General features: G+C 38.6%; 1 protein-coding gene across 1 annotated transcript; it reads left to right on the forward strand.

The window, feature by feature from the left end:
- Positions 1 to 8,191: 8,191 nt before the first annotated feature.
- Positions 8,192 to 19,703, forward strand: Smp_015720 (GTP-binding protein-related). Its single transcript, XM_018788959.1, has 9 exons — positions 8,192 to 8,366; positions 8,403 to 8,485; positions 8,527 to 8,587; positions 11,101 to 11,228; positions 12,326 to 12,579; positions 14,816 to 14,913; positions 17,534 to 17,771; positions 18,913 to 19,035; positions 19,526 to 19,703. Exons 1-9 carry the CDS (start codon positions 8,269 to 8,271, stop codon positions 19,631 to 19,633), a joined length of 1,191 nt encoding a protein of 396 aa, XP_018654450.1. The 5' UTR covers positions 8,192 to 8,268; the 3' UTR covers positions 19,634 to 19,703.
- Positions 19,704 to 27,258: the final 7,555 nt, after the last annotated feature.

The following is a 27,258-nucleotide window of genomic DNA, read 5'->3' on the forward strand; positions in this document are numbered from 1 at the left end:
AGCCTTCTGATTTACGGGCTATCAAGGGAACCAAGTCATATTTGTACGCGTAATCGAATAGTAGTGGTGATCATAGTCCGCCCACGACTCGACATCCACTACACAGTCCATAGATAGTAGGGAACTTGATCTTGAGGGTTTTACATTAGTAAGGGCTGACAGAATACAAAAGCGTAAAAGAGGAGTAGCTCTATTCATTAGGAATGCTATTCCATTTGCCATTATCGACAGTGTATCCCATGAGAGTGGGACGTGTGAATTAGTTAGTTACCGCTTGAAATGCAAGGGACAAGAGCTGTTTATTGGTTTGGTCTATTGCGGTCCAAGCTGTGAGGTAAATGAGGTCCTACTAGGCAGTCTCAACACTTGGTCACAAAGTGGTCGATGTCTAATCCCAGGGGACTTCAATGCACCACAGTAGACTGGGAAAATCTGCAAACTGAATCGCCAGATAATTCCTCCGAGCATCAACTAGTTGATGCGGTTATCACATGTGCCCTAGTGCAACATGTGAAAGAAGCGACTAGGTACACCCGGGCTCTGAATCATCCTTACTAGATTCTATATTGACTCACTATGAGGATGACGTTGCGAACCTGGATTACATGCCACCAATAGGTAGGATTGATCATGCAGTTTTAACCTTTGACTTCTACATAACTGTCAATAACGGGCACACGTCAGCTGAATCCAGACCTAAAGTCTGGAAAGCAAATATACAAGACATCATGAAATCAGCATCGTCAGTAGATTGGACAATAGACCCAGAGTCCTCAATCGAAACGGCTTGGGACGTACTTCGAAATTTATACTTAAAATTTACCGCCCCCACATCCCTTGGACTACACCTAAGGGGTCGAGAAACTCCGCATCATGGTTCAGTAGGGAGGTTCGCATCCCTCTCTGTAAAAGAAGGAAAATATGGGATAGATTTATGTTACTGGGGACTGATGAGGCGAAATCTCAGTGTCAAAAAGCTCGAAATACCTGTGCCTCGACCCTCCGTAAGTCTAGAAAGCTGTACGAAGAGAAAATTGTTAAGGAATCCATAGAATGTCCTAAACGTTTGTATTCCTTTATAAACCAAAAGACAAAAAGAAGAAATATTCCTGCACAATGGGGGGAGACAGTGCTGCCTCATCATTAGTGGAGGACGACTTTGGCAAAGCTCGATTATTCCCAAAATACTTTAGCAATGTATATACCATGGAAACACCCTTCCCACCAGTTCATAAAAATGCCCCCACACATACACTGTACAGTGTGACCACTAAAGAATCGATGTCGTTGGTCTGCTAATTAAGCTTGACAGGCAAATCCACTGGACCCGATGAACTACATCCTAGGTTCATGAAGGAATTAGCTATCTTTGTTGCGAACCCTTTAAGTATATGTTTTAATCTATCCGTAACCCAGGGTCGTCTACCAAAAGACTGGAAGAACGCCATAATAACTTCTGTCTTCAAAACAGGTACGAAACATAAACCTGATAATTACCGACCCATTAGCCTAACTAGTGTGGTTGCTAAAATCTTAGAAAAGATTATTCGGAAGGAGCCATTTAAGTACCTCGATGAAAACCGGATCCTCTCGGAGAAACAGCATGGTTTTAGAACAGGTTATTCTTATCTCACTAACTTATTAGTCTCTCGTGAACGCTGGTGCGCTCTTGAGGACCAAAATTTACCTCTAGACGTAGCCTACATCGATTTCAGCAAAGCTTTTGACAAAGTTCCGCACAACCGGCTGTTATATAAGCTAAGAGATGTCGGGATTGGAAGCAATCTATTGGTGTGGATGAAAGACTTCCTATTTAAGAGCCAACGAAGAGTAATGGTGGACTCCAAGTTGTCTAGCTGGGAAACTGTGCTTAGTGGAGTCCCCCAGGGTACAGTTTTGGGGCCAGTGCTATTCCTCTTGTATGTAAATGACCTCCCTCGTCTACTATCGTCATCGGTCTTGCTACATGCTTAGGATGTCAAGATATGGAGAGTGATAAAAGTAAGGGTGATAGCTTAGAACTCCCAAACGACCTAGAGAAATCACCTGAATGGTCCCAAACCTGGCAGTTGCCGATAAATACTTCCAAGTGTATTGTGATGCATATCGGTCATCAAGGTACAGATACATACACGATGAATAACACCGAACTACCTATTGTCCAGACACACAATGATTTAAGAGTCATCGTTATCCAGGACTTAAAGACTACTGCAAACGAGTGGAATTCATTACCTCAGCACGTGGTTGAGGCTCCATCTGTTGAATCTTTCCAAAGAAAGGTGTATCAGCTAAGAGTCCACCATTGCCAGGACTGACACAGGCCATCAAGCATCCTGTCCTTTCCAAACTCAAAATGATTTAATACAGGAGCTCGCTACACAAAATCTTATGTGCCTCCCACAATTATTTGAACAATTTAGGTTTCGACTGCGCTTTTTGCTGCTTTTGAAAGTGGAAGATTTTTACCAGTAGTTGAATCATAGTCGAAAACTGAAACGACTGCGTCATATCAAACATGTTGGTGTATCACGATAAATCATATTTTTGTGGTGTTTGTATTCATTGAAGGTTCCTTTGTAATTTGCTCCGTGGCTGATTTAAGTTCAAATGGAATGCATCTTGTAGTGGTCATCGAGTTTTTTCTATATTTGATTGAACTGTTCTTGGAATTTAGTTGGTGAATTAGTTTTACCTTATATATGATTGATTCGTTCATAACTTATAGTCTGGCCACATCTTTCATGTGATCATGAACTAAGAAAACACTGGTGATGTTGGGACGGCCAAGATGTTAAGTCATGGTTTTTCGCGTACATGCTACGTGTTGTCGATGATTTCGCATGTCATTACTTATCAGTTACTAACTGCATTTTTCCGTCATACATCAATTTTCGTAATGTTTACGCTTGTTATACAGCTTATATTCCAGTTTATTAGTAGTTTGACTTAGCTGTTGCTCACAACCTGGATGAATGTTTAGTGAGCCTAATGTGATTATTTGTCGTAATGTAAACTCATGCAAGTGAAATTCACCATTTGTCTAGTCAAAAATAGACCGCAATCAGAGTTTTGAGCGAAAATAAGCTTCTAAACCTCTTACATTTTATCCACCTTCCTAATTATGGTGATGAACATGAATGTTGGTAACTGTTCATAAAATGTAGGTCGAAGCAATTAAGCGTTAAATTATTTATTAATATTATATAACTTGCTAATGTACAGCCATAAACAGTTCTATCCATCATAAGTATCATCGTTTTCTACTGAACTGACATATTTTTCTGTAATGTATCTAAAAAAAATTATATGAGTAACAATTAACGTTGATAGGCTTTTCTTCCCGTTTTCTGAAAATATACAGGATCTATGTACAATATCACTGTAAGCGCCACATTTGTAAATCACATATTCTTCATAAGTAAAGCGATGCGTGTTCGTTTCGAGCATGGTAACTAAACTATGTCGTAGTTATAGGGTTATGGAATGAATTTCTGTGAACAGAATCCGCAATCACTGGCCAAATTCTAAACAACGTTCTAATGCATATTGGCGAGTAATATCTAAATAGTGCTTGCCAATGATGTAAACAGCAAAGTACCAATAGTATTATGAACGTTGTAATTGAATTTTTCTCAGATTTCATATTACTAATTGAAGTTTTTGAATTCGTTTATTTGGTGTTTAAGGTTTGTTTGGATTATGTGTACCTAAATGTCCTGAACAGTCCTTTCATTATAGACTGTGAACGCTTACAAAAAGTTGATTAGTAGGGTTAGACTTTCATGTAAAAACTATTGGCTAGGTATTGTGAAAATAGTCTGAAAAGGTTGACGATACGACTAGTATTCTGATTTTACAACCTGCTACAAGTGGCACCTTCTATATACGAAGCTTTCCCCAACCGAATGAAACCAGAAGTCAGATGCGAAGATGTAGGAAAGATATATTTGATACATTAACAATATATCGCGAAGTGTTTACTCTAAGCTGGCTAGTGAGACGTAGGAGCAGTGTCCCACGCTGGTTCGAAACGTGATCTGGTATGGATGCATGACCGAAAGCCCTCAGGTAAACAAGTCCACTCAAACAACGTGATCAGCATCCAATGTCGAACACTTAATGAGCTATTGATTTTGGGGATTTACTTACAGCTACAAGGTTAATCTCTCATATAAAGGGGCGAACACAGAGGAGAGATCTGATAATTCCACTTTTAGCACAAGAAAATCTATTACTATTGGCAATACATAACTTTCCATAAGCCGAAGCTTTGTCGGGATATTTTCGTAAATTACTTTCTACCGATAGTTTTGAAAGACCAACAATTTATTATAATAATAGCAGCTTGTTGGTGGATGTTGTAGTTAGTAATAAAGGAGTTGTCTTACCATTACTTCAACACCCCAAACCAAATAAAACTAGTGCTTCTGACTATATTTATCCTACGATTATGAAAGCTGAACCTCTGGAAAACAGTTCGGTATGCCGCAAAGGCAGTTTATTTTGTAAAGAAACTAGAAACACGCAATCATCGGTCTGGATTATAAAGCGGCGAGTAGAGAGTTAGTTAGTAACTATACACTCGTTAGCCTAACCAGTGTACTTGTCAAAATAATGAGGGAAATTATTTTGGAGGCTATTTTAAACTATGCGGAAGGAAAGGTATAGAAATATGGCCGTTACTAGTACTGCTCTAACAATAGAACTAATGTTAAAATTAGAGATATGTCATGATGTGACTGCCCAATTTGTAAGATCCTACGTGGAAGTCACATCGTTGCCTGAAATAACTCATCGTATGATAACAATTTACAACATGACGTCTGAAGTTTGCAAAGAACATATTGAGGCTGAAGACAGAGTAATATATTTAATGTGAGTAAAGACAAGATAAACAGAAAAACCACGCCTGCAATGCTGAGCCATGCCACTTGATTGAATTATATTGAATGTTCCCGCGTTCTTCATAGTTAACACTCTTTTCGTTTCAATTGTTGAATACAAGTATTTTAAGTAATTATATGCTCGGCTTCAAAAGTCGTGTGATTAGAGTCCAATGCCACTACAAATTATCTTTTAGTCATACATTAGAAACAATATTTGCACATCTTCCTTCATCTGTTCTTTACATGCTTCGTGATTTTTCAGTTCTGTTGTTATTACAATTGTTCTCTTTTTGCATTCCTGTTCTCTTTAATTCAGTCTTTTGCTGTCAGTCGTTTCACTTCTAATTGGTGCTACATACTACTTGTACCTGTTAGCATAAGTAGCATACACCACACTGCTATTTACAGGACGAGACACATGAAATCCTACCATGTCACCTTTTCCCCTGAAAAATGCGTCTCGCCTGCCTGGATTTTACTGGGTGAGTCGGGGAAAACGGTGCGTTCTTAGTAATTTTATTGGAGTTTGACCATCACTTCTTCTGAGCCCATCTTGTCTCTGCAGACTGACTGGTAAATTCATGCTCGAGAGATCTTCATATGAATTAAGTTGTACACCTCCTATGTGATTTACACGTCGCATCGGGCATTTGCCTCGAACATTAGTTTCGTACATCACACCATCAACTGTTCTTACGATAACACCACTACCACACAAGCCCCTATTGTTGAAAGTTTCATACATACACTTGTAGCCCAATAAGAAAATGATGCTCGATTCCAATCGCTTTGTCTTTCTAATCTCTTCTTCTTGTTTAAGGATGCACACAATGTCCGAGCCCTCTTTTCGTACCCTTACTCAGCAGGGGAGACACTGTCGGATGAGTCGGAGTTATGCTCGCGGGAAGCTATGGATGACCTGTTCTATCGTGCCATGCCCTCACGACTTGATGAGAGCTTACTTGAAAGTGTCGACAAGACGCCCAGCTTGATCGTTTGAGTGGGGATAGTGGGGTGACGACTTCATGATTTTAACTGCATTCTTTGAGCGGCAGTTCTAGAATAGTTCCCAAATTAACTGAGGTTCACTATTTGCAACTACTGCTTTAGGCAAACCAAACTTCCCGAAAAGCCTATTGGTCACCTCTATTGTTGATATCGATGAGTTGCGAGGCATGAAATAAATTTCTGGCCATTTTGTAGATGAATTGATGGTATTAGGAAAATGTTGAACAATTACTGGCCCATTAAAATTAGCATGAACATAGAACCATGGCTTTCCTGCACTTGACCATAGGGATCTCTGTATTGTCAGTGGCAGTACTGCGATCTGTGCGCACTGTGAACAATTTCAAGGATACATGCAATATCCTTATCCACCAGTGATCAATATACATAGGTGTGTACTGGTGACCTCATATGCTGGACACCGAGGTGACCTGAGTGGAGTTGTTTCAGTACTCGGGATCCGGGAGTAGTTGGGATAACTAGGCAATCCCCAAAATACATACACGAACTGGCAACAGACATGCACCACGTCGACAGAAATAGTCTATGAAATCATTGTGGGCCTTGTTTTGTCAACTGTCATGCTCGTGCCTTGCGACCCGCTGAAGTTCATAATCTGATAGAGTTGCATCCTGAACCATATTAAACGTTAATGCCAAGGCTTGGATCCCGTTTGGCGTAACCCATTTCATTTATGCATCAGTTTATACTTCTGCAAAGACGAAATCCTCATAGATTAGTCGGTTTGAGCTGAATACTCTCGACAACGCATCAGTCTTTCCAAGACCGGTTGTTGTCGTTTATTTGACAGCAAAATCACAACCGTGGGGGAATGTAGCAGTGCTGAAAACGATCTTCGGTGCATAGTAAAATGCACTTCTGTGAGATGGAAAGTGACGGAAAGTTCTGTCGGTCTGCTAAGAGAGTGAAATGTCGTCCACGGATCATCTTATAAACCTTTCTGACTCTAGAGACAATTACCAGAGCTCCTTTTTTCATTTAACTGTAACTTTTGTTGGAATAAGATAGTGTTCTGTATGCACGTGCATTAGTATTCTGCAAACAGTGCGAAAAAATGTATGAAATGAGAGCTTCGAGTTTGTGATTCGACGACTATTTAGCAATTAAGGTAGAAATGTGCTTGCAGTATATCTGATGACAATATTTTCTTGAGTGTTGTCAGTAGCGATTGACCATCAATCCGAGGTACTTTATTGAGGCCATAAAGAAGATACATTTCTCCTGTTTTAGTTTGAGACCATAATTTTTACTACTCAAGAAAACCATATCTAAACGTTTAAATAATTCTTCTGTGGTTGTGTCAAAAACGACAATATCATCCATATAAGTCGAGGCACCCTGAACACCAGTGAGTATTGCGTTAATTATTCTCTTGAATACAACCGGAGCTGATTCGACTACAAACGGGAGGCAATAGATAAAGAGACGATAGATACATCGGTGTGTAATAATGGTAATAAACTCTCTGGGTGATTCCTTAACTTATATAAACAGATATGCGTCAACGATATCAACCTTTGCTAAAAATCTGCATCATTTTAGCAATGTGCTTCTTGAAAATCGTTTAATCCAGTCGAAAATCAGGACACATTCGAATTAAAGCATTAGTTTCACCACTTCAATTGGTTGTGCCCATGACGATCAATTACCTAGCTTCAGAAAGTCAAAAACTTCTCATTCATCTGGCTCTCCGTCAACCAAATATTGTGCTGCATAAGGCACTGTGTGTTTTGATCGAAGAACTGGCTTTGCATTCAGTTTCAAATATAGTTTGGCCTTTGCCTTCGTACAGCATCCAAGATCATTTTGAAAAATATTGGCGAAATTCTGTTTCAGTTTTTGTCGATTGTATGAGAATATGAAGATTGCTGGACATGTAGTGGCTGGCCAGCAAGTTTCAATTCCGTGATCCGGTCAAGATGCAATAGGATGTGATAGTTACAAGTAACATGAGATTGGGATTTCATTATTTGGTCATTAAACTTGGTACTACATTCGTCGGAAAACGTGAGGCACAAGATGACAAAGAAGGTCCAACTTTTCTACAATCATTGTGTTACGTTCAAGTTCTTCTCTCTTCCGTTACTGAAGTACTGTATATAGACCTGTTTTACATTAATTTATTTGCAAGATCACATTGTTACTGGAGTACCTTTTCTTCCATCGAGTCGTGAACTACAATAAAAAACTCTTTCCATGCGTTCAAAAAGAGATACATCCTTTTAAGCACTATAAATCTCAAGGATTAACTCATTTTACGTTCTACTTTAGCCACTAAAGACTGGTGGGCAAATCGAATTAGATTCACGCCGGCCTTGAAGGTGTGGGCGCTTATTTAACCCCCAGACCAATGTCTAAGAAGAAAGGCGATGTGCCAAAGAAAACTGTTTTGCTTGGGAGAATCGGTACTAATCTGAAATGTGGTGTTGTAGGCCTCCCAAACGTTGGGTTAGTCACCCTTAATTTACTTCCAATGTAAATTAGGAAATCTACATTCTTCAATATTCTCACTAAAAGTCAAGTCCCCGCCGAAAATTTTCCATTTTGCACTATTAATCCTAATGAAAGTGAGTTTATTAAGATGAATAAGTCAAGTAAAGTATTTAAGGTCGTGTTGCAGTGCCAGATGAAAGATTCGATTGGCTTTGTGAATATCACCAACCTGTTAGGTGGGTTTCTTTCGTCATACAGTTGACCTGTTGAAATATAGTAATATGCAGTTTGAAAATGTTTAAACTGCACGCAGTCACTTTTTATTCGTTTGCTATGGTTACTGTACATCCTCCACTGTTTGACTCAATGAAAATATAGGGCTAATTAGTTCCTGTCTACCTTCCACTGTCAATCCTTAAAATGTTCTCTTCGACTTATTTGATTTCTGCACTTACGACAATGCACAGTTCACTGGAACTAATTTGTTGGTTACGCAGTCGTTTAAACAAGCCTAAGGAAGTATCACTTTTTGACTCATCAGTAAGTGACAATCATTTAAGCCTTGTCTGGATGAGAAGTTTCGCAAGAAATAGAGTGTTTCAAGCATGAGGAAAGCTAATTGTAGTTCGTACCTACTCAGTAATGGACTGTTGTTAGGATTAAAGTTGAATGTATGAGTTACCCTTCGTGGGACTAAATTTAAAGACTCAGTAACGTTATCAAATAACCTTATTAAAGAAGGAAAATAAGGTAGTTCGAGAGATCTACTGAAGGTGACTTCTCAGTATTTATCTCATACAGATCCTTTGCAACAACCACTTGTTCTTTATCAATTCAACGATGTCATATTGTCTTCAGATATTAAAAACCATTTAAAGATCATTTACAACTACTCTAATTCTCAAGCATCGTTACCTGCACTCAAAAGAACGCTAAGAGTCATATAAAGAGTACTTTCACTAATTTCGGGGATACAATCATCAAGCCCATGTTAAGAAAAGATTTTAGAGTTAATAATGCATAGAAATAGTTTTTATGTGTAGGCTAGCAAGATATCCACAGTTGAAGAACACATAGAACTCAAAACAACTGTCAGCCAATATCAAAGTCACTATCTCCAATACGAACGTGAAGACAGTTCTACTGTACGGAGCTGGAACTTAGAGGACTACCACAACCATCAAAGAGGTACAAGTATTTATAAACAATTGTCCACGTAAGTTTCTGAATGTCTTGGTTGAATACCATCAGCAACAGCCTACTGTTGGAAGTAACAAACCCGCTCCTATCTGAGGAGAAAATTAGGAAAAGACGCTGGATGTGGATAGGACACGGCGATAAAATCATCAAACTGTATCATCAAGCAAGCGCTAACTTGGGATCCTGAAGGAAAAGGAAAAAGAGGAAGACCAAAAATCACTGTGCCGAGCATTGGAAACAGACATAAGAAGGGTGTATAGCAACTGGAAAAGATTGTCCAGGAAAGTGTTGGATGGAGAATACTGGTGAGCAGTCTATGATCCTCCACGAGGGGTAATAAACGTAATTAGGTATAAAAATATGCAGTTATTTGTTAAAACTGGTAAGTCGAGTTATTGATATGTGTGCATAATTGACGAGATATCAGTCTTACAATCAAAAAAGCTTTTTACTGTGCGCCAAATCGAGTTAATTTATGACCGTCATGCGTAGACTATTATGGTAAAGGACACGGGTATATTACATGCCATGCAGTTAAAATTAACATGATATAAATGTACATCGACACAAATTAACACTGCGCATTAGCTTAATGAGTTATCCAACTATTAATTAAAAATACACGGGAACTAATCAGATAGTTTTCGATTAAAAACCATTCTATCAGCAGTCAGTGACTCTGTGAACTTATTTTTACTTTATTTCTTTTATTTAAACACAAATATTGGTACAAAGCGGCACCAGATATATATGCGCCACGCAAATCTCATTTGATTTGTGTGAGGGCTGTGATACTGCCCGGCTGCCCAAACTGAAACAGGTGGTTTTCTTAAGTGGCCACACCCGGAGCCTTTGACCTAAAGGTCTGATCCAAAAGGCATTAGAGCATCGTGAGGAGATGCAGTCCCATGGTAGTCGATAACCGACGATTGATTCATACACCATTTGTTCCTTCAGGATACTGGAGTCCATGTACACCATTGGTTTGGAATCAGGGTTTTCCAACTCCCCTAGGTGGACTTTCCGTGTCCACCAACCCGGTTAAAGCGCCAGACATTCGCTTTTCGTCCTCTCAATCTCGTAAAGAACACCCTCGCCACAAGAAGGCGGTGAGTAGGACTTCCCTGACAGAGGCTATATACGCGTGGTCATGTGAGAGCATTTGGAGAGGGAGGGCGGACTCTCCCTACTCTCAGCCGTACCAGGACATTTGGGGGTGACTCTGTAAACTGCTGTCACCTCTTACTCAAACTGTTCTTGGCTTTCTCCCATCTTTAACGACAGCCACCATTGAGCGTGCATACACATGTTGAGACATCAGTCGGTTTGTTTTCATCAATAAGACAACGTTGTTGTTGAAAAATAATGGAGTTAAATCAAACAAATCGAAGCTTATAGTTTACTAAACTAGATCTCAAAACCACTTTCATTAATTCACGCACTCATCGACACCAGTAGATATATGTCTTCTTTGCATAGTTGTCTACTCGTGAACAGCTTTTAATCTGGCCAGTTTTAATCAATTAATTTTCATTTTTGTATACCTTAGCCGAGTACCAGCTTACTTAAATGTTGTCGACATCGCTGGTCTAGTTAAAGGTGCACATGAAGGACAAGGTTTGGGAAATGCATTTCTTTCTCATATCCGTGGTGTTGATGCAATTTTCCACATGTTAAGTAAGTAAATTTAAATTGTAACTGGTGAGATTGTTAATTTACTTATGACACTATTCTCAAAATATGCGATAGACATTCATTGATTTCCTAAAATCCGTTGTTTGTATATTTTGTTTGTAGTGCAAAGTAGTATACTTATAGTTAAATTTGCCAGGTTCTCGATGAATGTACCGTTTTATCAGGTTTAAATTCATCTTATTCTCATGTCGCGAGAAAAGTGCGAGATGGTTGGTGATTTGAACCTATCAAGTGATTAACTAATGTCATTTCGGATTGCAAGAAATTTAGTTGGTGTTCGATTACTCCTCCTAGCCACTTATTACAGGTATCTATTCAAATAGTAGAGTCCACTACTGCTGCATAGTAGTTCTTGTTATTCTGGCTTGTAAGGAGTACGAGTATGTGGTATCCGACCGTCTAAGTATACTTATATTTAGTTTCAACTTCAATAAGAAGTCAGATATGGATTATAAATAGTTTTATCAATCTTCATAGGTTATAATCAGTGGACTGCATTTTATACATGTTAAACAGAATATCAGAAGCATGAAAACGTGTTGCATAGAAATACTCATTCAAACACAAACGTTGGTGCAAGTGGGCACCAAATATTATTGCGCCACATAAATCATTCAATTTGTGTGGGGGCTGGGATACTGCCCGAGTGCCCAGACCAAAGCAGGGCATAGGAATAGAGATGTGTATAAATAGTAATTAGGCTCATTGGATGGTGGGGTCAACATTGCTACATTTGTTTTTAGTGACATCCTAAAACGTAGTTTTTCCTGACTCTAGGTTAATGTTCGTACTATGGGTTACAAATTAAGGTACGCGACGTATAAGTGTTTGAAAGTGTTGTATTATAAACTCATTTCGTGTTTTGAGTTGTGAACATTTACAAGTACATATTGACTCCAGCTCCTTAAAAGGGACAGTTTTCAAAGAGGGAATTTGATAATGTATAAGTATTTAATTCCACATCCCACTGTCGATTAGATTTGACTTGTCCAAAAAATTCTAAAAATTTAATTGTCCTTTAGTATACACAATGATCATTTCACAAGCTTTTACAAATTTTAAATCTATTCCTAATAAAGGATTGTTTGAAAATGAAGACATCACTCATATTGAAGGTGATATTGATCCTGTACGTGATTTAGATATCATTGATGAAGAGTTACGTCTTAAAGACATTGAATATGTCACTAAAGAATGGGAGAAATGTGAAAAAGTAGTTATTCGAGGCAATGATAAAAAACAAATGCCTGCTTATGAATGTCTTACAAAAGTTAAAAATATGTTAATCAATGATAAACGAAATGTTCGTTTTGGTGATTGGAATCCAACTGAGGTAAGCTTGGTTATGCTTTTGTCTAATTTTTTTGTACAGCTAATCCAAATTTGTGAAAATTCTAACTTCCTTGTTGGGCAGGATAATTGTATATATGAGATTTTGTAAATTGTCATCCATATCTAAGAATCTATCTAGATAATTGTTTTTTGAACGTTATGCTCATATATATATATATATATATATATATATATATATATATATATATATGTATATATATATATATGGGAGAGAGAGTGTGAATGTCTGGCGCTTTAACCGTGTTGGTGAACACAGAAAGTCCACCTAGGGGAGTTGGAAAACTCTGATCGTAAATCAATGGGTTCCAGTATCCTGACGGAACAAATGGCGTATGAACCAATCATCGGTCATCGGCTACCATGGGACTGCATCTCTTAACGATGCTCCAGTGCCTTGTGGATCAGACTTTCAGGTCAAAGGCTCCGGGTGTGGCCCCTTAAGAAAACCATCTGCTTCGGTCTGGGCACCTGGGTAGTATCGCAGCCCTCACACAAATCAAATGAGATTTGTGTGGCGCATATATATCTGGTGCCTCCTTGTACCAATATTTATGTGTTCAAATAAATAAATAAAATATATAGCTATGTTATCTTATTACGTAAAAACTACCTATCTGGCTGCCTGTCTTGTCTTTGATTTCTAATAATACAGTCTTGTGAGTAGCCGCCAATCGGTCACACTATACCATATATCGGTTAGCACTGTATTCATTAATGTCAACAATCAAAATTTTCGTCAAATCAAATTTAAGAAAATCTATTCCATAACAGTGGCGACGGAAATGAGATCAGTCTCTTCTAAAGGTGTTATAATTTCTCTTATTACGACCAAGCTATTCCTGTTGCTTAGTATTCTTGGGCACTAATTCACTCGACAAGTCCCCAAATCAAAATAAGGTTGAACATGAACGAAATTATATTCCAAATAACAAGGATAGATGGAAGTAAGAAGCACAATAAGAGAAACGTTAGCATATTTATAGTTTTTATATGAGAAGATTCGAAAATTTTCTCCAAGTATCGACTAGCTTTGATCGGATAAGAAATAATCAATCAGCGTGCACCAACACAATCGTCCGTGGAACGTGCTTGAATTCAATCTATATTCTTTTAACAAAATGAATGCGTACATGATCCTCCACCAAATACTATGAGTAGCTACCACTCAATTACATTTTTACTATTACGTTTCATCTATAGATTAGCATTGAGCTTATTTACTGTGCAATCTGAAAATCCATTTATCAAATCTTGGTTTATTACAAATAGTTTTTTTTCATAATTAGTACATTTGTAAAACACCGTTGGATGCCGGTTAAGTGCTCCTGCGCGAGACCGGTAGGTCCTGGGTTCGAATCTCGCGAGTGCGGGATCGTGGATGCGCACTGCTGAGGAGTCCCATAATAGGACAAAACGGCCGTCCAGTGCTTCCGGGTTTTCCATGGTGGTCTAGCTTCAATTGACTCATGATTTCAACTATGAAAAAAAACTTACGGTCAAAGGCATTATCAGTTTGCAATTTGAACAGGAATCGACCTCATATAAATCTAATTGACTAGCATTTTATTTTTTACCTACTAATGTACATTGTTATGATTACACTTAATTAACCAATGTGAAATGACTTGTAACACTACATTTTTTTGTTGTTGAACAGTTTGGTTTCAGTTTTCAAATCTAATCGAGAGAGTTTATTTGAAACTTTGCATAATTAGATCATATGACATTAGGTTATTACCCACCATCTAGTGGTCTTGAGTGCTGTTAGAGGTATGAGGGCATTTATCACTTCCCGGTTGCCCACACCATGGAAGGGTTCTTCTGGAGGTACCTGAAAAGGAAATTGGTTTAGAAGTGGTCAGCCCTAATGGGTTGGTGTCTGACGAAATTTTAGCACGGATTCAAAAAGCTCGTTTGGCTTTTGCAAACTTACGTCACCTACGGCGAAGATGAGATATCCGTCTATCAATTAAGGGACGAGTATACTGCGCAGCAGTTCGCTCTATCCTGTTCATTTTGTTGTGCTAACGAGGTATGACAACTTGGACCGATGCATATATGTGCCTGGTTTTACGTTGTAGCTGACTGACCCACCATCCAATAGTATTTGAGCAGAATATTCAACAATTTGTAAAAATTTCTTTAAATAGTCCAAATAATAATAAACCTTTTGATTGTTTTGTCACTCTTTGTTTCCGTTTTCCTCTCATCTCTAGGTGGAGATTCTTAACGAGCATTTATTTATCACATCGAAACCTGTGATTTATTTGGTTAATATGTCAGAGAAGGCGTTTTTAAAGAAGAAAAGTAAATGGTTAGTTGGTACTAAACGATTTTCTCTCTCTGTATATATAGTATATTCCAACAGGATGAACAATAAAGATACAGTAGTAAAAACGTTAGAGTTTATATACATGGGCAGTATCATAAGCCTCACACAAATCAAATGAGATTTGTGCGGCCCGCGAGATGATAACAATCGATGGTTAGAAACCTTAAATGACATGGCTCAAAATCATTTGCAATGGCGAAGGTGGATCCACTCTTTATGTTCTGCCAAATTCTAATCTTCTGAATTCTTTGTCACCCTATCCTTTTTCTCTTCCCAAATTTATTTCACTAGATTATACTCCTTAAATAACATCTTCAATCCCTAATCTTTCCGATTACTGCTTATACTCTTACTACTTCTACCACTATGGGATTTGAATCGACAACTGGATCTCTGTGCTAATGTGGTATGACAACTCGAACTGATGTCCTTAGGTACGTACGAAGTTCTGCGTTGTGACTGACTGACTGACTGTGCGGCCCATATATATCTGGTGCCCCCTTGTACCAATATTTATGTGTTCAGATAAATAAATAAAATTATATACATTTTGTTATATTCGAACGAGAATAAATGATTAGTAGCCGTTAGTAATTATTTATGGACTAATATTATACGAATATTCTTATTACTTGAACATTAAGTAACTATATTATATGTATATTCATATTCCCTTCATTATAATATTTTATTTGAACTATTCAGTCAGTCCGCTACACATATGCATCGGTCCAAGTTGCTATAACTCGTTAGCACAACAAGATGAACACCGGATTCATAGAAGTAGTTAATTTAGTGGTGGTAATATATAAAAGAAAGATTGTATATAAGGATACAGTACCGGAAGAAAGACAGATATAAAGCAATTTTAATCTTAAGGTTTAAGGGAAGATAACAAATGTATACACCTACGCCATTGCGATCGATTCTGAGCCATGTCACCCAGAGTCTCCAACCATTGGCTACGATAGTCACGCGGACCCCAACCAAGTAGTCTACACCTACCAACATGGCTCAAACTAGAAGTTAGTGACTTCAAGTACTGATGCCATGTTTTGGTTTTGCCGCCCCTAACTCTCTTCTAACCATTCCTAATACTAGTCAGCATAGCGCGTCGTGGTAATCGGTGTTCAGGCATACGTAACACGTAGCCCAACCATCTCAGTCGATGAAGATTCATAACCTCATACATAAAATAGCTAATGGTATCACTCGGCTATCCAAATCAATGTAATGATGAGGAGTTCGAACTCACAACGTAGTGGTTGATATTTGTGTCCATTGATCAACAGGCTACCAGTTCATACACATATATATATACTCACATCAAATACATTTTTATCCTTGGCAGATTTTATTTACATTTTTAAACTTTATATTTTCTAAAAATAATTCGAATTAGCATTCGTTTTCAGTGAGTGGATTACTTTTAAGCTGTATGCAGATGGAAAGCACTTCTTACTGTACATATTAAAAGGATATTTATTCTATGTAGACTTAAATAAGTGACCGTATGCTTAGTATAGCTCAAGTTGTCTAGTTTTTATTATTAACTTTCTGTTCTCTCTTAAAGTAATAACTTTGGTGACATTTTTCTAAGTAATAGTGTTGTTGCGATCTCTTTTAATTTGCTAGCTTGATGTACCTCATGGTCATTGTATGTTGCTTTATAAGCAGAGTTGTTCCTTTTACATTTTTGACTTCTGTTTCTAATATAACGCTATCTTAGAAGTCTCATCTTCCCTATTTCATATTAGCATTTAGACTAATGACGTTGAAATGTCGTGTATCAGACGTCCGTTGTATCCAAGTTCACTTGCGTTCTCGTCCGTATTAGCTTTTCAGTTGGTCGTAAATCAAATGCACCATCTGCCAGCCTGGAAACCCCATAGTCGTTTTCACCAAGTCATAACTCTATATTAGTATTAAAAGTTTTGCTAACATGGAAGTGTGACCACAGATACAAAGGGAATCTTAAGAAAAATAATAGGTGGCAATTTTGGTGGACGACTGTGGTTGCCTTATCCTTATCCTTTTCAAACATTAACCCCTTTCCTTGAAGATCATTGGGGAAAATTTAAATATGGTCATTTTAATGCTGATATTTTCTATTTCCTTTTCGGAATGATAGCGTCACTGGTGTTGTTGTTTATTCGTGGAGAACACTGCACTTTACCATAGTTGTATGTCTTTAATCGTACAGCTCTACAACCAATCTGTCGACCTGAGTAAAACCTCACGGAAAAAGTACACAAGTCAAATAGCTGAACTAGTTAATCACAAAAGATTAACTTGTTCACTACGATAAAGTAACAAATACAGTTGGGGGATTCATTCTGTCTCTAGATATCCGGGTCCGAATTCGACAATATAATTACTAGCTGACTGCATTATTTACTATTTATTATTGGTCGGTGATTCTTTTAACAAACTAAACTGTTATCCTTTTTTGTAATGTTTCTTATTCTGTGTTGACTGATATATTGACTCTATGCTTCTCTTGCGCAAAACATAAGCTATTAATTTTATACCGTGAAAGTATTATTAATTTTATTACTGATATGCTATGCTGTCTATTTCTCTGGCTTTTTCCTCTCAACAGGCTACCAAAAATTAAGGAATGGGTTGATGAGCATGATTCTGGTGCAGCAATTATTCCTTTCTCTGCTGATCTTGAACAAAAACTCAGTGAAATGTCACCAGAAGAAGCTACGGCTTATATGAAAGAAAATGAATTCACTACCATGTTGCCAAAAATTATTCGTGTCGGTTATCAAACATTACAGTTACACTACTTCTTCACATGTGGTAAAGATGAAGTCAAGGCGTGGACTATACAGGTTTGTTACACAAGGATTTCGCCGGAAAAAATATCAGTTTTGTAGTTGACAATATGTGTTTAAGACAGCAATTCATTAATCGTTGTTATATAGCACTGTGTAGTACGTTATTGACCAGTTTTTAATTCTCTGGAATGTTTAAAAGCAGTCAATGCAATTTTTTAAACCTTTGTATCGTCTTGATTGACATTCATCCAAAAAGCATATCTTCAATTTCAAAGGAATTGTTACTACTTTTGTCATCTAGTAATATGATCTTAGACATAACGCGTAACATGCAGGACTGAAATATCTACACCAGCTAATCACTGAGTAGTACTAACCAAAATCATGTTCGTTTTATTCCCAATGCAGATCAAATTCCATCGATCAAATTGCAATGCAGTCATGATATTGAATGACTAGCTTGCGAGTTGACCGATTGAATTCTACCATTAATAAATAGTAGACAACAAGGCATCAATCACTCCACTAGACGGAGATGTTTCTCAATGGTTATGGCACTCAATTTTCAGCAACTAAGTTGAAGATTCGAATCCCTCTCCACTTGATTTAGTTTAAGAAAACGGGTGGTATCAGTAGCTTTTACGTTTAGAGTGTAACTTAAAACCAGCCTACTTGTATGTATCTGTTGATCAAAACTCAGTCAAGGCTATCAACAAATGTAATAACTTAAAAAAAACCTTATAAATCAGATTATTTGGGTCCTCTACTAATTTGTATACTAAGCAAAACTTAGTGTCTTTTGTGTCAGAGTGTAACTTTAAATTATTATTTCATTATTTTCATAGTTAAAATCATGAGTCAACCGATAAATCCTGGGTTCGAATCTCGCGAGTGCGGGATCGTGGGTGTGCACTGCTGAGGAGTCCCATAATGGGACGAAACTGCCGTCCAGTGCTTCCAGGTTTTCCATGGTGGTCTAGCTTCAATTGTCTTATGATTTCAACTATGAAAATAATAGACTCTCCACAAAACTCCTTCTGATCTATTTCATTATTATAAAGCTTTAAATGATTTCGTTTTGCTAGGCCGAAAATGTATTCATTTCTATTTGTCCTTAATCTTATTTTCTATTCACTTTATTGTTAACAATAAGTTAAATCAACTAAATAATTGTCGCTATATTTTACTATTCTAGAAAGGCTCAAAAGCTCCTCAAGCTGCTGGCCGAATTCATACGGATATGGAAAAAGGTTTCATCATGGCTGAAGTGATGTCATATGAAGATTTCAAAACAGAAGGTTCTGAGGCTGCTGTCAAAGTAATTCTGCATGATGTTTTTTCGAGTACTTTATTGGTTTTCTATGATTGAATTTTCCGTTTAGCGAACATTATATTTATATATTTTTGATTAATCAATATGGGTTGTTACATTATACGGCCAAACTAATCAGAGTAAAAACAACGACTTTGGGTATTTTTATGAGTGAAATTCAAAAGATCTTAGTAACTATAATTAGCTTAGTAACTATATTTGTAAAAACCACTTTCATATAGTTGCTAAACCTACAAGGCTTTATAGAAAAAGAATATATACTGCCATTATCAAGTAACGTGACAGAAAAGAATACACGAGATAAGATCTTTTGTTCTGATTCGAATTGTATTCTAGACATTAATCAAACTTCCCGTATCGAAATCCAAGTGAACACTATACAGACTTCAATTTTCGTTATATACTAGACTGTTTTACTGTTGTTGTTCAATTTCGCCCTTTGGTCAATTTGTTCTCTACTCTATTGTTTTGTTAGGCTGCTGGCAAATACAAACAAAAGGGACGAGAATATGTTGTTGAAGATGGGGATATTATATTGTTTAAGTTCAATGCTGGTGCCGGTCTTCAAGCGAAGAAAAAATGATATTTGCTATGCCATATAGGTCTAATTTATTTTCAGTGACTTTTTAAAATAAAACTTGATATTACCTTGGAGTTGCGTTAAATTCCGTCTGTATGGGATATACATATAGCTTTTAAATCTTACTACATTAGTTTACAAGTCAGTAGGGTTGTTGGTATCGTTACGTGCTTGGTAATGAGATACACAAAAATAATAAATCACATGTCATTTTATCTAGTGCCCTCAAGGATTTCTGGGCTGACATTCGCTCCTCAAATGACAGTGTAGGACTGTTAGCGTCACCAAGATGAGACGATGAAGGCTACAAGTGTCGTTGACTGTCCTCGAAACGGTTCACTAGACGTCTTGCAGACAAACGGTTATTCCGTGTGAGAGCGTATTCATCTTCCGTAATCCAGACGCTGGCCAGGGACATTCAATCCTACCGTAGCTTGGATTGACGGGCAAATTGCAGGAGTAGACGTGTCATATTAAGAATATGATAACAGCAAAGTTTGTTCTTATGTGACAGCATCTTTTAATTCTTTTTATAATGTATATGCTAAGCTTATTTCGATACCAGCCCAAATTAGGTAGCGGCAGTTGGATACACATCTAGAAAAATGAGAATAGACATATATAGTGCTCCAGCTAATAACTTGATGTGTAGTGTACATGCGTATGACTGTAAGTTACTACCTATGGTGACTAACAATCCTGATCCAACTGGAAACATTATGAATGGGTCCTTTGCCATAGTCACCATCTTTTTATCCAAATGTAAATTTGTCTGCAATCATTTCAACTTGCTAAACATGGATAGGGGCACATTAGAATAATATCCTTCGAAAACAAGTTTAAATGCTTAGAAACTCACGGCTAGCAAAGGGGTATGCACTTGCCAAGTGGCAATGTTCCGGACTTCTTGTTTTGTCACGACGTGACTTTGACATTCATTGTGGTCGGTGAAATGTTGCGTGACAATAATCATTAAATAGTATAACGTTTAATAAATCCCCGGAATCAATAGTTTTGTATGTTTCGGAAAGTTGATGCTGACCCGACAAGTTTTAATCGATTCACCTAGCTGAAGGCATTCGGTCATGCATCCACACTAGATCACAAGTAGGGACGCCATGCTCAATTTCTGCAATCGCTAGGCAGTTTAAATCAACCACTTCTCGATATATTGATAATCTGTCAAATACATCTTCCAACCTCCTCGCTGCTGACTTTTGATTTCAGTGGGTGGGCACGAATCAATTATAAAAGGTGCTGCTGGTTAGGTGTTGTCAAACTACAATACCTGTGGCATCATCATTAGTGAGCCTAAAGTGATCTGGCATACCAACCCATAAACTGTGATTCTGTTCCTTTTTATATATCGTGATATATTTTTCTCTCGTTCATCCCTGTACTTTATATTCGCCGTGACAGAACGGACTTTTAAGCTACTTAAGATCAAAACTCTTACACCACCCTCGTTGCAGCTAATGCCTTTTTGGTCGGACAGTGCCGAAGCTTGGATCTGCTATGCAGAGGCCAACTTCTACGAACACGGCGTGACCGATGCACCTGCACAATTCTTCGTGGTAGTAAAGACACTATCGCGCGAATTCATCAGGTACGTCACACCTAATATGTCTACTAGTGATGTTTTGGAGCCTTAAAAACTCTAGAACGGTCGATTCTGAAACGCGGAGATCTAACCGATCGACAATGGTTAGACCAACTACTTAATAACATCGATCTGAAACATGGTTCAGTAACAGACATGTTGTTACGGATGAGTGAAGTAATTGGTCAGAGAACTTCCGACGATGACCTGTATGGACAACCTTTCTTGTCTAAACTTCCGCAACAGGTGCAAGCAGTATTTATTTCGTTTCAATACAACGCCGCAGATGAACTGGTTTCACCTGCCAATCGTATTTTAGATATCACTAAACCTTCTAACCCTGAGGTTCTTTCAGTCAAAGAAAAGCTTCAAACGACACGGAATGACATTCCGGATCTATGTGATATGCTGACACATTATCTTCGTACTCGTGATAACCGTAAACGATCACAAACCCCCCAAAGGAGTTCTTCACGCAAACGATCTGTCTCCAGACCACGAGAGACAGATAACCGTGTCTGGTGCTGATATCATAATCATAGAGGAAGAACATTTTGAAATTGAAGAAAACCTTGATATTTTTCAAACTCCAAACCGATCGAGACGAAAAGTGTTTCGGGAAACTCCCAGCCAACACGTGTTGACGGCAACCGTAGCCGGCGAACATAGCTGTCTGTTATACGTTACTGATGTGATGACGGAATTTCGCCACCTCGTCGACACTTGTGCAGAAGTTAGCATCCTTCTAGCAAACTCCAATGACCGACTGCACGGACAGGTCTTAAAATACACAGGCGTCAAATAGAAAACCTATCGCCACAGATAGTAAAAGGTACGTCTATCTTAACGTGGGTCTACGCAAATCTATCCACTGGATTTTTTTATTGCAAATGTTTCTATGCCAATCATTGGTATAGACCTGTTACATCATAATTTTACTCATCGACGGAGGTTAGTAGACGGCAACAATGATTTATCTGTCGTGTCACTTCTTTTTCTGGTTGCAGATTATCTCCAGTCACTGTAAGGCACACGACCGAACCATACTACCAACTAATATTCGATAAATATCCTGAGATATATCAACCGCAACCGAAATTGCCATGTGTAACCAACAATGTTACACATCACATTAGGACCACATTTATTCTCGAAAGCACGCCGACTGGCTCACGAAAAGCTGGAGTAGGCTAAAATCGTGTTCGATTACATGATAAACCCAGGAATCATTCGGCCTTCAAACAGCCCGTGGGGATCTCCCCTTCATCGGATGATGAAAAAAAAACAGACTGTAAAGGATATGGTTGTTATTTTGCCTAAAACTCTACTCTCTATATGCACTCTCTGTTCTAATAAACAGTCTTCCTCATTCTAATCTTGACTTCCCTTCCTTCATTCGAACCTACTCCACCTTGATAAATATCACAACTCATTGTACTTTACTACTGCACTCTCTCATCTGGAGGACCTGATCACATTTCACTCTAGCAACATGAGCTGGTATCGATTTAATCTAATAATTTATCATACCTCCATCTGTTCCACTACTAAATGTTAAGCATCAGTTATCGTTCATATCCAAATGCCCTGCTACTCCTCGGTTTCTTTTTTTCTCTTCATAATCTTGCTCTCGGGGTGAAGCTATGTTACTTCTGACATCTGGAACAAGCTTGACGTACGCGCTTTCCCAAAGTCATAGTTCGCACCAGGCGCTCCACAAGTCTACTTTATAACAACTATAAACTTAAAAAGCTGCATTACATAAATACTTAGCATGACCAAAACCCTAATACACTTCTCATCGAGATTGGAACTGGTATGTGACGTGGATGCGGAGCAGCTTTGGAAAATATTTTGAAGAAAACACATTGTATTTGAACGAATGAACTGCTATCAACTTTTATAGATTATATTTACTAAACAACCTTGCTTGGGATGCATACTGTGAACCAGTGTATGTTGTAAATTGTAGATCATGCCTGTAAAAGTGGCGTGTACTTGCCCTTGCAGAAATTTATTATTTTTATATGGTCCTTTAAAAAAGACAACAATGACTTGTGTCCAACTAGTGACTGTTGAAGATTGAATGCACAAACGATTCCTGATCGTTACCCGTTGCCTCATATTCACGATTTGTTAGCTTTCTTGAAAGGTGCAACTGTCTTTTCGAAACTCAACTTGGTTAAAGCACATAACCAAATTCCCATGACTGCCGACGACATTCCAAAACCACTATCATAATTCCCTTCGGTTTCTAAGAGATTTTGCTCGTGCCATTAGGCCTAAGAAATGCCTGTGGCATCTTTAATAGTTATTTGCGTTTTACTATATTTCGAGGAATGTAATTTACCCAAATCGATAACTGCGATTTTTCAACACAGGGACTGTATATGTGGGTGGAAAAAATGGGAAATCCTAATAGAGCTCTCTGATTGAAGCGAATTTTTAATTGGTGACAAACTTATGAAAACACTAGATAAGTTAGTTATCACCACCAAATATTCAATAGACACGTTATTCCTCACAAAAACTACTTCTAGGACAATAATTCCTGGAACCAGCAAATATCAAGGCGAAGACACAAAAACTTCAAGTTTTTCGTATTAGTGGACCTTGGCGTCGCGCATCAAATCTACGCTTAACCTGAGCGTGTGAAAAGTTGATCTGAAAGATATACGAAAGCATAAATATTTCTACCGCCCACCTATGCTAAGTGTCAGGAAGTATATAAAAAGAGTGTAGGTTTCAAAAGTTTACCTGCATAACATGATGGAGTCACATATGAAGACCAAAGTATCATCTGTTAACTACTAAAATAATAATTCTCCAACACTAGAAATCTCTCGTTCACCAGATATTCATATCAAATGTATCAAAAAGAACAATCTCATCAACACTGAATTTGACCTCACCAACTTCCTAGCTACCATTAAAACCCTTACGCAAATCAAACTCATGCTTGGGGAGCGGATAAAATTTCACAGAATCTCTACGAAATGGCAGGATCAGATATACCGACGCTATTTTTCAAAATATGGACACTATTTTTAGAACCTGGCACATACATATAAGCCTGAAAGGCGAAATATGTTAACCCTTAACAAAAATCAGCACCGAAAACGTAGTCCCGAACTAGAGACCAACTAATATCACCATAGTCGTCTTATGGATAATGGAGAAATTGAAAAAAAGTTCAGTTATCTGGACACTGTAGCTGTAAATAATTCCCCAAAATCAATAGCTCATTAAGTGTTCGACATTGGATGCTGACCACGTTGTTTAAGTGGACTTGTTTAGCTGAAGGCTTTCGGTCATGCATCCGCACCAGATCACGTTTCAACACAGCGTGGGACACAGCTCCTACGTTTCATTAGCCAGCTTATAGAAAAGGTCCTCGATATATTGGTAACGAATCAAATATATCTTTCCTGCCTCTTCTCGTCTGACTTCTGATTTCTATCTGACTGGGAACGATCGAACATAGAAGGTGCTACTGGTATCCAGTTGTAAAACTAGAATATCCGTTGCATCATCATTGGTGAACCCGACGTGATCTGGTACACCAAGTCAATATACTGTGAGTCTGTTCCATTTTGGAATATTATTATTCATTGTTATTCTTTATTTGAATTTTATATATTGTGATATACTTTTTTCGCGAATTTTTTTTCTCGGATATATTTTAATTAGACATTTTTCGTTAGCTATATTACTATGACGGAACACTCACCCAAGGTTCTTAAGTTTAAGTCTATTCCCCCTATTTCGATTCAGTTAACGCCATTTTGGCCCGACAACATCGAGTCCTGGTTCTGCTATGCAGAAGCCGATTTTAGCATGCACGGAATCACGGACTCGCGCACACGTTTCCTCGCGGTAGTTAAGGCGTTACCGCGCGAGTTTAACAGGTACGTAACACCTAGTATGTTTACTAGTGATGTTTCCGAACCTTACGAATCGCTTAAGCTATCGATTTTAAAACGAGGAGACCTAACTGATCGACAACGGTTAGACCAACTCCTTAACAATATCGACTTGCAACATGGTTCTGCGACGGACATGTTGCTTAGAATGAGAGAAGTCATCGGCCAACGAACTTTCGATGATGGCCTATTTCGACAACTTTTCTTGTCTAAACTCCCTCAACAGGTGCAGGCAGTGCTTGTTTCATTTCAAAACAATGCCATAGATGAACTAGCTGCATCTGCCGATCGAATCTTGGAAATCACTAGATCTTCTAAGGCCGAGGTTTTTTCCGTCAAAGAAAACCCCAATCGACCTCGACTGACATGGCCGAACTATGTCACACGCTTACACGATATCTTAGAGTTCGCAATGACCGTAGTCGGTCAAAAACCCCGCGTAGAAGCGCCTCACGTAAGCGATCTGGCTCTCGACCACGAGAGACAGACAATCCCGACTGGTGCTGGTATCATAACCAGTACGGTAAGTTTTCCAGAAACTGCAGGAAACCTTGCAATTATCCGACCCCAAAATCGAGTGACACGAAAAACAGTTCGGGAAACTTCCCAGCCGGCACGCGTTAACGGCAACCGTAGCCGGCGAACACAGCCGTCTCTTATATGTCACGGATGTGACTACGAAAGTTCGCTACCTCGTCGACACTGGCGCAGAAGTTAGCGTTCTTCCAGCAAATCTCGACGACAGACTTCGCGAGTCTGTTTTAAGTTTACAGGCGGCAAACGGAAAGCCGATCGCTACTTACGGTAAAAGGTACGTCTACCTTAACGTGGGTTTACGCAAACCCATACACTGGATTTTCGTTGTTGCAGACGTCTCTATGCCAATCATTGGTATAGACCTGTTACAACACCACAATCTACTCATCGACACACGCGCACGAAGGTTAATAGACGGAAACACTAAGTTATCCGTTTGCGTAACTCCTTGTTCTGGTTGCAGGTTATCCCCAGTCACGATTAAGCACGCCATAGACCCCTTGTACCAAGCAGTACTCGACAAATACCCCGGGATATACCAATCGCAATCGAAATTAAGTTGTGTAACCAGCAATGTTACACATCACATCTCGACTACAGGACCACCTATATTTTCGAAAGCCCGAAGACTCGCTCCCGAAAAGCTTAGGTTAGCTAAAAACGAATTCAACCACATGATGGACCTAGGAATAATTCGACCATCGAATAGTCCATGGGCATCCCCATTGCACATGGTCCCTAAAAAGGACAGCAATGATTGGCGGCCAACTGGTGATTATCGGCGTCTGAATGCTAAAACCATTCCCGATCGTTACCCGCTGCCTCATATTCACGATTTGACAGCTACCTTGAAAGGTACAACTGTCTTTTCGAAAATCGACTTGGTTAAAGCTTATAACCAAATCCCGATGGCACCTGACGACATTCCTAAAACCGCCATCATCACTCCCTTCGGTCTTTACGAATTTCTACGAATGCCTTTTGGTTTAAGAAATGCGGCTCAAACCTTCCAAAGGTTTATAGACGACGTCTTCCGAGGTCTCAACTTCGTACATGCGTATGTTGATGACTGTCTAATAGCAAGTCCGGACAGAGAATCACATCTCAAGCATCTGGACATTGTTTTCGATCGACTTCAAAGGCATGGGATTACTGTCAACATTCAGAAATGCCAAATCGGAACTAACTGCTTAGACTTCTTAGGACACACCATTGATGCCCAAGGCATCCGACCCCTTAGGAGCAAAGTGGCGGCCATTCTGGATTACCCAGAACCGACCACGATCAAGCACTTACGAATTTTTAACGGACTCGTAAGTTTCTATAGACGGTTCATACCCTAATGAAACCGTTAACCGATCAGCTTCGTGGAAATGCGAAATCAATTAGTTTAGACGACATAGCCCGTAAAGCATTTTCCACAGTTAAGGAACACATCGCTAAAGCAACCTTGCTTGCTCATCAGGACAGTCAAGCGCCCATTAGTATCGCCGTAGACGCATCCGACTCAGCGATCGGAGCAGTCTTACAACAATGGGTTAACAACTCGTGGCAACCTTTAGGATTTT

This window comes from Schistosoma mansoni, chromosome W (genome assembly GCF_000237925.1).
Source record: "Schistosoma mansoni strain Puerto Rico chromosome W, complete genome".
Taxonomy (NCBI): Eukaryota; Metazoa; Platyhelminthes; class Trematoda; order Strigeidida; family Schistosomatidae; genus Schistosoma; species Schistosoma mansoni.